At 38.2% G+C, this 13,171-nt stretch overlaps 1 protein-coding gene and 1 long non-coding RNA gene across 4 annotated transcripts in view; one reads left to right on the top strand and one right to left on the bottom strand.

Moving 5' to 3' along the window:
• The first annotated feature begins 771 nt into the window (after window positions 1-771).
• Window positions 772-6,195, top strand: LOC141385754 (uncharacterized). Its single transcript, XR_012406709.1, has 2 exons — window positions 772-3,211; window positions 3,953-6,195. It is a non-coding gene; the product is annotated as an uncharacterized lncRNA (long non-coding RNA).
• Window positions 5,410-13,171, bottom strand: part of gak (cyclin G associated kinase) — a 95,515-nt gene continuing 87,753 nt past the window's right edge. For all 3 annotated transcript variants that reach the window (XM_068221403.2, XM_009301214.5, XM_073951962.1), the window contains 5 exons: window positions 12,586-12,672; window positions 12,244-12,489; window positions 10,783-10,931; window positions 8,886-9,062; window positions 5,410-6,578 (listed from right to left, as the gene is read on the bottom strand). In XM_068221403.2, coding sequence (XP_068077504.2) covers window positions 6,477-6,578; window positions 8,886-9,062; window positions 10,783-10,931; window positions 12,244-12,489; window positions 12,586-12,672 — 761 coding nt within the window. In that variant the 3' untranslated portion in view covers window positions 5,410-6,476. The remainder of the gene's footprint in view (window positions 6,579-8,885; window positions 9,063-10,782; window positions 10,932-12,243; window positions 12,490-12,585; window positions 12,673-13,171) is intronic.

Below are 13,171 nucleotides of genomic sequence, written 5' to 3' on the forward strand. Positions count from 1 at the left end.
ACTGTCCAAAAGTCCAAACACTGCAGAGCAAATCCATCGATGCGCAGCTCCACAAGTCTCAAACCAAGCAAGCCAGTGGCGATGAACAAACTTCATTAAGAGGTAAAGTTATTTAGGATTAATTCATCTCCAATAGAGGTATGTTCTGTGTGCAAATTATACATTGACGGTCAGGGGGGGGTCAACTTTTCAGTTTGTGTAATACATGCTTCTTTCATTATGTGTTTCTTTTTAATTACATCTAGTTTATTAAAAAGTTATTTATTTATTTTTTTTTATTTATTAAAGTTTTCAGCATTTTGATGGATATTTAGTGTATTCTCTGATATTTTCAGTATTCTCTGATTAGCTATTTCAGATGTTACTGTAGGTTAAACTACAAACTGTCTAATTAGATTTTTATTTTCAAGCTAATTCTAGATATGAACACCTTTTATGAGAAAACAAAGTCTTGTGAAGACGATGTCTATTGGTGCTCTAGATTTTAGACTTTTTCTAGAATTGATTTCTGGATTGGCGCAATTATGCATTAACAATTGTTTGAACCGGTATAGGGGTAGTCAAATGTATGTTTATATTATCTATTATTTTCAATATAAACATTATTATTTAAAATACTGATCAGAGTATTTTCAGAGTACTGCCAACACCCCCCTCTGGTTCACACTCTGGTTATAACTGCTTTCATCAATTTAATCGTCATCTGTAACACGGTCTTAATTAATTGCACGGGACTTTTATTTTAGATTTCGGAAACGGAAACCAGGATTTGTAGTTTACTTCACACATCGCGATCAACAAGCAGACCATTAAAATGGCACGCAAAGCTTTTCTGTGATCCTGTCAGTTTTCCTTATATGATCGGTTCAAACCCGAGATGATTAGAGCAGGTTTGGTGATCGAGATTTGCTGCTTGTTTAATGGTTTGCTTTTGTCTGTAGTTCACACTGTAATGTTAATGTAAATAGGCTAACGTTACATTTAGGTTACGTTTACGAATCTATTTAAATTATCTCGAAAGTGTTAAATAATTTCAAGCATTCAGAGCTTCGGTGTAGTTTTCAGTTTCAAAATAAGAGCACGTGGTCAATGATGACGTAACAGAGCTGCGCCGTCTGACGCAACTGATGATGTGCTAGGCTGAGTGAACCTGAGACCACAGCTATCTATGTAACCTAATGTTAAAAATTCAACAATAGTCCAAAAAAAAAAATTAAAAAGGATGGATCTATGCTTTCATGTTGTTGACGCCAAATTCTGACCCTACCGTCTGAATGTCACAGCACAAATGGAGACTCATCAGACCATGCAATGATTTTACAATCTTCTATTGTCCAGTTTTGGTGAGCCTGTGTGAATTGTTTCCTGTTCTTAGCTGACAGGAGTGGCACCTGGTGTGGTCTTCTGCTTCTGTAGCCCATCTGCCTCAAGGTTGGACGTGTTGCGTGTTCAGAGATGCTCTTCTGCAGACCTCGGTTGTAACGAGTGTTCATATGAGTTACAGTCTAACCATTCTCCTCTAACCTCTGGCATCAACAAGGCATTTGCGTCCACAGAACTGCCGCTCACTGGATATTTTCTCTTTTTCAGACCATTCTCTGTAAACCCTTAAGATGGTTGTGCATGAAAATCCCAGTAGATCAGCAGTTTCTGAAATACTCAGCTCAGCCCGTCTTTCACCACCAACCATGCCACGTTCAAAGTTACTTAACTCACTTTTCTCCCTCATTCTGATGCTGGTTTGAACTGCAGCAGATCATCTTGACCATGTCTACATGCCTAAATGCTTTGCGTTGCTGCCATGTGATTGGCTGATGAGGAATATATGTTAATGAGCAGTTGGACAGGTGTCTACTAAATAATAAACAACACAAGATATTTCATGTGCAGATTAAAATTCTTCTACAAGAATTTGACTTTAAATGCATTTTTAATCATTAAAGTTAACTACAAAATAAAAGCAGGCCATCCCAAACGCAAACCATGATCATGGTTTATTGGTCAAATCTGAAAATAAAATATGACAAAAATATGTTAAGACCGTGGTGTCATGATTTCATCCTCCACTGCAGGAGAGCTGGTGAGAAACACTTTAGTTTGACATCCCGAGGAAAGCAGAGCGGGTCAAATAAGGAGGAAAACAAACCAAACCAATATTCACTCTCCACCATTACAGCAGCGTTATATTCTCATGTTCCTACGTATGGGGAAAATAAACATATAGTCACTCTATTTAGACTCAGAGCCCATTAAACTTGTTCAATAATTCTACAACCAATGAGGATTTTAAACACAAATCCCATATTATTAGTTTGGAATATTCATGACGGGTGGAGGGGAATGAAGCCAAAATATTTAGCAAAACAGACAATCTGAACCAGGCCCTCAAGTTCCCAAAACTGCACACATTCTCCTTGATCCTTGCAACATATATTATCATTATATATTAATAATCCCAGGTCACAGAACTCACCACACACGTATAAAGCAATGCTTCAAGCTATCATAGGTTTCAAAACGGCACCACTGCAACTACATTGTGAATTTGTTTTTTAAAGTCGGATTACGGGTGCACATGGATTCAGCCTGAGGGATTGGTGCAAACTGCTGTTGCTTATAAAAACACAGTTCACCACAAAATGAACATTTACTCACTCTCAGGTTATTAAAAGCCTCTTATATTTCTTCTGATGAGTTTTGAATAATGTTGGTAACCACTGACCCATTATTTGAGCTATAATTCTAGCTCTGGGTTATGTTTTAACAGCTGATGGCGCTCTAGTGGCTAAATTTTACAGCAGATGGCACTCTAGGCTGGTTTTTAATAGCAACTGGAGCTTTAGGCTAATTTTTAATAGTGATATATGGTAGTTTTTTAACAGCAGATGGCTCTCTAGAGTAGTTATTAACAGCAAATATAACTAGGCTAGATTTTAACAGCAGATGGCGCTCTAAGCTGTTTTGTAACAGCAGATGGAGCTTTAGGCTAGTTTTTTATAGCGATCTATGGTAGTTTTTAACAGCAGATGGCGCTCTAGGGTAGTTATTAACAGCAAACAGCTCTAGGCAGGTTTTTAACAGTGCTCTGTGGCAGTTTTTACCAGCAGATGGTGCTCTAGGTTAGTTTTTAACAGCAGATGGCGCTCCAGAGACTCATTTTTAAGAGCAGAAGTCACTCTATGCTCATTTTTAAGAGCAGATGGTGCTCTAGGCTAGTTTTTAACAGCAGATGGCGCTCTAGGGGCTCATTTTAAGAGCAGAAGTCACTCTGTGCTCATTTTTAAGAGCAGATGGTGCTCTAGGCTAGTTAATAACAACAAATGGCCCTCTAGGCTAGTTTTTAACAGCAGATGGCTCTCTAGAGTAGTTATTAACAGCAAATATAACTAGGCTAGATTTTAAGAGCAGATGGCGCTCTAAGCTGTTTTGTAACAGCAGATGGAGCTTTAGGCTAGTTTTTTATAGCGATCTATGGTAGTTTTTAACAGCAGATGGCGCTCTAGGGTAGTTATTAATAGCAAACAGAGCTCTAGGCAGGTTTTTAACAGTGCTCTGTGGCAGTTTTTACCAGCAGATGGTGCTCTAGGTTCGTTTTTAACAGCAGATGGCGCTCTAGAGACTCATTTTTAAGAGCAGAAGTCACTCTATGCTCATTTTTAAGAGCAGATGGTGCTCTAGGCTAGTTATTAACAACAAATGGCCCTCTAGGCTAGTTTTTAACAGCAGATGGCGCTCTAGAATCTCATTTTTAAGTGCAGATGTCACTCTATGCTCATTTTTAAGAGCAGATGGTGCTCTAGGCTAGTTATTAACAACAAATGGCCCTCTAGGCTAGTTTTTAACAGCAGATGGCGCCCTAGAATCTCATTTTTAGGTGCAGATGTCACTCTATGCTCATTTTTAAGAGCAGATGGTGCTCTAGGCTAGTTATTAACAACAAATGGCCCTCTAGGCTAGTTTTTAACAGCAGATGGCGCTCTAGGGGCTCATTTTAAGAGCAGAAGTCACTCTATGCTCATTTTTAAGAGCAGATGGTGCTCTAGGCTAGTAATTAACAACAAATGGCCCTCTAGGCTAGTTTTTAACAGCAGATGGCGCTCTAGAGGCTCATTTATAAGAGCAGAAGTCACTCTATGCTCATTTTTAAGAGCAGATGGTGCTCTAGGCTAGTTATTAACAACAAATGGCCCTCTAGGCAAGTTTTTAACAGCAGATGGCGCCCTAGAATCTCATTTTTAAGTGCAGATGTCACTCTATGCTCATTTTTAAGAGCAGAAGGTGCTCTAGGCTAGTTATTAACAACAAATGGCCCTCTAGGCTAGTTTTTAACAGCAGATGGCGCCCTAGAATCTCATTTATAAGTGCAGATGTCACTCTATGCTAATTTTCAAGAGTAGATGGTGCTCCAGGCTAGTTTTAACAACAAATGACGGTCTAGAGCAGGGGTCACCAATCTCGGTCCTGGAGGGCCGGTGTCCCTGCAGGGTTTAGCTCTAACTTGCCTCAACACACCTTCCCGGGTGTTTCAAGTATACCTAGTAAGACCTTGATTAGCTTGTTCGGGTGTGTTTGATTAGGGTTGGAGCGAAAATCTGCAGGACACCAGCCCTCCAGGAACAACTTTGGTGACCACTGGTCTAGAGGCTCATTTTTAAGACCAGATGTCACTTTATGCTCATTTTTAAGAGTAGATTGCGCTCCAGGCTAGTTTTTAACAACAAATGGTGCTCTCGGCTAGTTTTTAACAGCAGATGATGCTCTCAGGTAATTTTTTAACAGCAAATGGCGCTCTAGGCTAGTTTTCAAACATCAGATGGCGCTCTAGGCTAGTTTTCAAACATCAGATGGCGCGCTAGAGGTTTGTTTTTAAGAGCAGACGGCTCTCCAGGCTAGTTTTTAAACAACAAATAGTGCTCTAGGGTATTTTTTAATAGCAAATGGGGCTTTAGGCTAGTTTTGATAGCGATCTAGGCTAGTTTTTAACAGCAGGTGTTGCTCTAGATTAGTTTTTACCTGCAGATAGTGTTGTATACTTTACAATCAGCTGTACTCTGATTGCATTCAATTCCTTACAAGTACCACTTGAAGCTAAATAATCATTAATAAAGATGTAGGTGAATTACAAGAATGTTAAGTTAATCTTGTGACTTAAAAGACAACTTGCTTGAAACGTTCTTTGTTAGCATTTGATTGTACGGTTTCAAAACCTCCCTAGAGCACAAACTGCCATCTTTTGTTAAAACCTGCCAGGAGCACTGTCTGATGTTATAAACCAAGCTCAAAATTGATTCAAGAGAGAATTGGGACACATTTTGAAAATATTACAATCATTATTTTCTGGCTAGCAACATTTTTCAAATTCTTCCTAACAGAAAGAAAAGAAAAAAAAAACACTCATACAAGCTTGAATCAATCGGTAAATGACAGAATTTTCTTTTTTAAGTGAACTGACCCTATAGAAATGATGGAAACATGACATAAAATATAGGCTTGCTCACATATGGAAAACAGGATGATGATAATAATACAGGGAGTACCAAAAAAAACCAAAACAATTTACATTCCAAATCGCCAGCAGTAATCTTAAAAAGCACATTCATATTAGTAGATGCTTTGGAATGATTTTAGTATTGCAAAATGCTCAGCGTGTTTCTTCCGTCATTTACTTTTCTATAATAATAAATTTGTTATTTTAGTCCTCTTTATATCCATCAGTTAGCCATGTACAGCTTTCCAAACAATAAATAAGACAGACATTTCTGATTGGTCCTTGAGATAAAAAGAAAAAACAAACAAACAAAAGAATGGAAAGATCATACACGTTGTCTGTTTTTTCGCTCACTCAATACCCTTAGGACTGCAGAAAATGAGCCCAGAACCCACAAATACACGAACGCACCTTAAAAAGCGAGGTGCTGGGAGAGAGCTAACACTTGAGATCCGTGGAAAACCATGATAAAAACCAAAGTGAAAGTGACAAAGAAGCCCAACAAAATCCTCACATGGTGGAGAGAGCGCAGAAGTGCTTTAGCTTCACATGAACCCCATCCAAACACACACACACACTCGCACTCAATCACTCAAGTGAATATTTACACCAGGAACTGACAAAACCACACCGACTAAGTGAAAACCAAAAGTGTGATGCATAGAATGGCGAAAAAGAGCAATAATCACATCGTTCATCCAAGAATCCATCTTTTCTGAAGCTCTTCTGAAGTGCAAGACAGATTGTAGTCTCAGATGTGTGTGTATGTGTGTGTGTGTGTTATTGGTCTACAGATGCCAGAAGGATGTTAGCACAGTGGTCCAGCTGCAGTGTCTCTCCTCAGGCAGAGATGTGTGTTTTTCAGTCCATCTTTCTCTCTCTGCAGAGCCACAGTTTGCGTATGTGTGTGTTTGTTGACAGTGGCAGTGTGTCCATATGTGTGTGTGGACAGAGAGAAAGCGCTGGGCCTCTGGAGCAGACTGTCGGCTCAGAACAGGGCTTTGGATCCTTGGTTCTCGAACTCGGACCAGGCGTCGCTGAGCTCCATGAAGATCATCTTAGCGTACTGCTCGTACGGCTGACCCGTGGCCTGCAGAAGCACAGAGAAGACCATGAGTTCTGCACTGTTACAGGACACAAGGAAAAAGCTCAGAAAAGATCTTGATCTATATAATGTGTATTTGTTATTTGATATATACAGTGCTCTGCATATATATATATATATATATATATATATATATATATATATATATATATATATATATATATATATATATATATATATATATATATATATACATACATATATATATACATATACATACACACATATACACACACATATATATATACATATATATATATATATACATATACATATATATATATATATATATTTATATATATATATATATATATATATATATATATATATATATATATTTATTTATATATTTATATATATATATATATATATATATATATATATATTTATATATATATATATATATATATATATATATATATATATCTGCATCTGTCTTTTTCATTGTCCTGCCTTCTTGTTGTTGTTATGCCATAGGCTCCCATTTAGGTGTGATTTGTGCTCTGATTGGCTGCTGGTCGCAGAGGTCTATATAAAAAGGAACTTCCGGCAGGGTTCGGGGAGCTCATTTGTGGTGTGACGCCTGCTGGGAGTGGAGCTCCTGGATTTCCCTTACCCCTCCGACAGACAACTAACATTCAATCTTGTACCATTGTTCATGCGTTCAACTTCTTTTGAGAGTTTGAGCCTGTAGGGGTGGGCCTGCTTATTTATTTGATTACTTTCGACTATGTTTATGTTTAGGGAGAAAGGTAAGCTTCCTGTATTTTTTTTTAAATAGTTATAGGTAATTTAGTTAATTTTTTTGTCTGTTATTTTGGCCTGTGGCCATCCTGAAGAGATGCTCATTTAAAATGACAATTTTTCTATAATAAATCTATCAAATTACTCTCAACTGAGTGAGTTTGTTTGTCGACAGAAGGGGATCTTTTGCATTAAGTTTAATTTGTTTGGTAAATCCACCGCCCCAAAACACATTTTTTTTTTTCGTTTTTTTTTTTTCGTTTATTATGTCTATGTTGTTTTCCACAAGACTTGGGGCAAAATAATAATATAAGCGTGTGTGTGTGTATATAGTCTCTTATAAAAAAAGTTTCAAAGCAGCGTTACAAAAGATGCATATTATTGCAATACAATCAAAATCCGAAAAGTAATGAAGCACACTCACTCATTCTACAATTACAGTTAAGTCCATAAATATTTGGACATCGACACAATTTTAAAAGTTTTGGCTCACCAACACAACGGATTTGAAATGGAACAAACAAGATGCTTTAATCACATAGTCTGAGCTTTTATTTGAGGGTATTTACATCCAAATCAGGTGAACGCTGTAGGAATTACAACAGTTTGCGTTTGTGCCTCCCACTTGTAAAGGGTCCAAAAGTAATCGAACAGAATAACAATCATATATCAAACTTTCCCTTTTTGGAATGTGGAATATTAAGCAATGGCCAAGTAAATCACCTAATCTGAATCCAATTGAGCTTGCACTTCACTAGCTGAAGACAAAACTAAAGAGAAAATGCCCCACGAACAAGCAGGAACTGAAGACAGTTGGTGTAGAGGCCTGGCAGAACAAGGAATGAAACCGTCTGCAGATGTCTATGTGTTCTTATTCGTTTTATTTCAAACTCATTGTGTTGGTATATAGAGCCAAAAATGTTAGAAATGTGTCAATGTTGATTAGATAAACAAGAGCTAGATTATTTAAAGCTTTATAGGTAAAAAGCAAAATTTTATGATTAATATGAAACCCAACAGGCAGCCTGTATAGGGAAGATAAAACTTGGGTGATATAATCATATTTACTTGGCCTGGTAAGAACTTTGGCAGCTGCATTTAGCATGTTTTGACGTTAATTTTTATATGATGCTGGACAACTAGCTAACAGAGCATTACAGTAATCTAATCTAGAGGTCATAATAGCATGAAAAAGCTTTTCTGGATCAGAGATAGATATCATGCTTGTTAGCATAGTGATATTTCTACGATGAAAGAAGGCTGTATCAGCGTTCCCCTTACCAAATGTCACTGCTATGGCATACAACAGTAACAAGTACACTACATAGAAACGTCCTGTCTGTGCATTATTTGAACAGGCGTTGATTTTTCAGAAGCTTTTTAAATAACTCATATTTTTGGCCTTTTTTCTTTTTCAGCCAAAAACTGAAAATGCCATTTGTGGCGGAAGAACATTCGTGCATTCCTAGCTGAAATAAACTGGAACCATACCCGAGTGTTCTCAGAACTGTTCGACAGAATAGTGAAAAATCTGCTAAAATGTCGCACCTTGTCTGGATGCACGACGAGCACAGCCTTCCTATAGACCCTTTTGACCTGGTCTGGAGTGACCAGATCTGCCATGTTGATGGGTCTCCAGCGGGTCTCGCCCTCCCACAGGACTGTGTGAAGCGTGGACAGAAGAGCGCGGATGTTCCTCTCCTTCCCCTCGATCCAGTCCAAGATCTAACACACAAAACAACATCCATCATCACAGCAGGTCCACCAGTAAACATGTTCTGGCGTAGGCTTTAAACTTCACATTTTCTTGTTGAGATTAATTGCTGAAGCTTTTAATCACAATATGCGGTATTATCATGATACTGACCTAAACTGCAAAAAATATTATTTTAACAGGCATAATATAAAAAAAATGTGCATTGCCTTATTGTATATATATATAAATAAATATATTAAACAAATTAAAATGCCAAAAAGATGATAAAGTATGCTTTACAATACAGTCTCAATAGTAAACTTGACTTTTATGTTAAATAGCTTTATGTTATATGTTAAATGTTAATAAAAAATACATTTTATTAGTTATTAACATTAATAAAACGATTACTATTTCTGATTTTAATGTTAACAACGAATTAACATTAAGATTATTTCATTCATTCATTTTCTTTTTGGCTTAGTTCCTTTATTAATCTGGGGTCGTCAAAGTGAAAGGAACGCCAACTTATTCAGCACGTTTTACGAAGTGGATGCCCTTCCAGCTGCAACCCATCACTGGGAAACACCCACATGCACACTCACACACATACACATACACTTCGGACGATTTAGCTTACCCAATTCACCTATACCACATGTTTTTGAACTTATGGGGGAAACCAGAGCACCCGGAGAAAACCCACGCAAACACAGGGAGAACAACATTAAGATTACTAAATGCTTTTGTTTCTTCATTACAATGACTTTGGTTAAATTAACTGCTTTCACACTAGCACTTTTGGTACATACCAAGGTTTGTTTGACGTCATAGTACGGTACTTTTGGCTAGTGTGAACATGTCTTCTGAACTCGGGTGTGCAACCACAAACTGTACTGGAGTCCACCTGAAAGAGGTGGTCTGGGGTACGGTTCATGCAAACTCTGTTACGGTTGGTTCACTTCTGATGTGAACGCAATGGTACCAAACAACAGAAGTGAACCACCAACTGTACAACAAACTATTGTTTTCATAACGTTCGTTTGTGTGTGTGTGTGTCACATTTCGTACCTTGGTGACACTATTTGAGGCAGGACAAACGCAGTGATACACAGTGATGTCTGCTTGTCTCCTCTAAAAACAGCTTCTGCAGACACTGTGTGATGTTCTGAATGTTTATAATATGTTTGCGGCAGATGGACACGAGTCGCTTTCTGTATGTCCAGAGCCAAAACCTTCAGTAAAAGCAGAATGACCGCGATGTGTGGACGTCTTTACATTTCGGCGCCTGCTTTCGTGATCGTCACCTAGCAACGGCCGTAAACAAAACTGCAGCTCGATGATGCAAGCGTACCGGGGTTCAGCAGGAAAAAAGACAGTGTGAACACAAACCAACCAAGGAGGTTGGAAGAGGGGGACAATCGAACATGGGTACGGTCCAGGCCATTGAACCAAGTGTGAAAGCACCCTAAATATATGGGTATAAATAGTCACACATTTTTCAGTGTTGTAGGCCAGAATAACGTTAATGTTTGAGAATAGATTTGCCAATTAAGTCTTCATCGTTTGCTACTGTGATGGAAAACACTAATTCAACAATATGAATATTTTTAAAAGCCACTGTAAAAGTTTAAATAATACAGAATTATTCACTGTATTTTGAAGCCACGATATCGATATGCATGCTCATTATTGAATATCTTCCCATGTCTATTCTGGAGTAAGCCAAAGTCTTGACAATATCTGTACCTGTAGTTTGAGAGGGTCCATGTCTTTGGACAGCTCCTGCTTCCTCATCTCAGCGATTGTTCTGGGCATCTTCCTGTCAGGTTTGGAGCCAAAACCTTGTGTGCACAGAAGATCCTCAAAGTCGTCTTCTTTCACTTTAGGCTTTGGACCTGAAGGACAGAAATGAACAATAGAGTTATGATAAAAACAAACGTTAATAAACACTAAATGTATTGTCTGCGACACATTGAAATTATATATATATAGATAGATAAAAAAAGGCCAAAAATATGATTTAAATAAAAAAAGAGAGGATGTTTCTACGTAGTATACAGTGCATCTGGAAAGTCTTCATAGTGCTTCACTTTTTCCTCTTTTTTATGTTACATTTTTATTCCAAAATGGATTAAATTAATTTATTTCCTCAAAATTCCACACACAATCCCCATAATGACAATGTGGAAAAGTGAAAAAAGATTTTTTTTAAATAGTTGCAAATTTATTAAAAATAAAAAAGCTGAAAATCACATGTACATCAGTATTCACAGCCTTTGCTCAATACTTTTTTTTGATGCACCTTTGGCAGCAATAACAATAACAGCATCAAGTCTATTCGAATTTGATGCCACAAGCTTGGCAAACCTGTCTTTGGGAAATTCTGCCCATTCCTCTTTGCAGTACCTCTCAAGCTCTATCAGGTTGGATGAGAAGCGACGGTGTACAGCCATTTTCAGATCTCTCCAGAGATGTTCAATAGGATTTAGGATCTGGGCTCTGGCTGGGCCACTCAAGGACATTCAAAGTGTTGTTGTGAAGCCACTCCATTGATATTTTGGCAGTGTGCTTTGGGTCATAGTCCTGCTGGAAGATGAACCGTCACCCCAGTCTGAGGTCAAGAGCCCTCTGAAGCAGGTTTTCATTCAGGATGTCTCTGTACATTTCATCTTTCCCTCTTTCCTGACTAGTCTTCCAGTTCCTGATGCTGAAAAACATCCCCACAGCATGATGCTGCCGCCACCATGCTTCACTGTAGGGATGGTGTTAGCCTGGTGATGAGCGGTGCCTGGTTTTCTCTAAATGTAACACCTGGCATTCACTCTATAAAGAGTTCAATTTTAGTCCCATCAGACCAGAGAATTTGGTTTCTTATGGTTTGAGAGTCCTTCAGATGCCAAATTCCAGGCAGGGCTTCTGTCCGGCCACTCTGCCATACAGGTTTAATTGGTGGATTGCTGCACAGATGGTTGTCCTTCTGTAAAGTTCTCCTCTCTCCACAGAAGAACGCTGGAGCTCAGACTGAGTGACCATCGGGGTATTGATCACCTCCCTGACTAAGGTGAATACTGATGTACATGTGACTAAAGCACTATGAAGACTTTCCGGATGCACTGTATCTTTTTTTTTTTTTTTTTTTTTTTTCTCAGACAGATGTTGTTGCAAATTCAGGTTTGTAATGTTTGTGCCTACTGTGTGAAAGCATACCAAATCCGGGGCCCCTGATGCCCCTCTCCTGCCGTCCGCCGATCACACTAAAGCTGGGGTTGTAGTTTGGTTTGGCTGCTTGAGGAACAACTTGTGGCCGTGCCGTGGAGTTCGGAGGCATCCAGGGTTTGTTTGGGCCTGAAGAGGGTCGAGGTGTTTGCTGCCACTGCTGACCTGAGTTTTTAGGGCCGCCTGCAGAGGGCGCCGTTTTAAACCCTGAGCCAGAAAAGCTAGCACTGGAGGAGCCTGAAAACAAAAACAATGTTAGTCAGTAACATGATATCGATGATGTATGAGGAAAAAAATAGCCAGATGAAAGAGTTACTGCAGTAAAAAACACACCAGGTAGTGTTGAGCCGAGATTTCCCAGGTCTGCGAAAGGGTCAAAACTCTGGGATTTGGCCTTGGAGAAAGACGAGACTCCTGAGGCTGTAATAAGCGTAAAAAATAAATGAATAAAAATGTGTCAAATGTAAAATTGCTCAATATAAAAGTATTGAATGTTTTATTGGCTGCTGTAATTGGTTTATGAGTGGTGTAATGATTAACCAGGACATCTGACTAGCTGATGAAGCTAGAAAGTGTTTCATGAGCTGTTAATGATTAAACTCACAGGTAACACTTTACAATTAGGTTTGATTAGTTAACAATGTGCAAAACTAAAGATTCTAAAATAAATAAATAAATGTGTTAGGTAATTATGATTAGAACTGATGCTGGTAAAAAAAGACATTATTATGCCTTTGGAGATGGACATTTTGTCCTTTTTAGTCAATGAGGGACTTTTTTTTTAGATGCACAAGGGTTAAGATCATAAGTTGTATGTGTATATATCGTAATATATGCATTATAAAAAACATGAACAATATGCAATAACTCATGCTTACAAATCAGATCTGGTAAAGTGATACAAACTCAAGGAATAAAG

Source organism: Danio rerio, chromosome 5 (assembly GCF_049306965.1).
Source record: "Danio rerio strain Tuebingen ecotype United States chromosome 5, GRCz12tu, whole genome shotgun sequence".
Taxonomy (NCBI): Eukaryota; Metazoa; Chordata; class Actinopteri; order Cypriniformes; family Danionidae; genus Danio; species Danio rerio.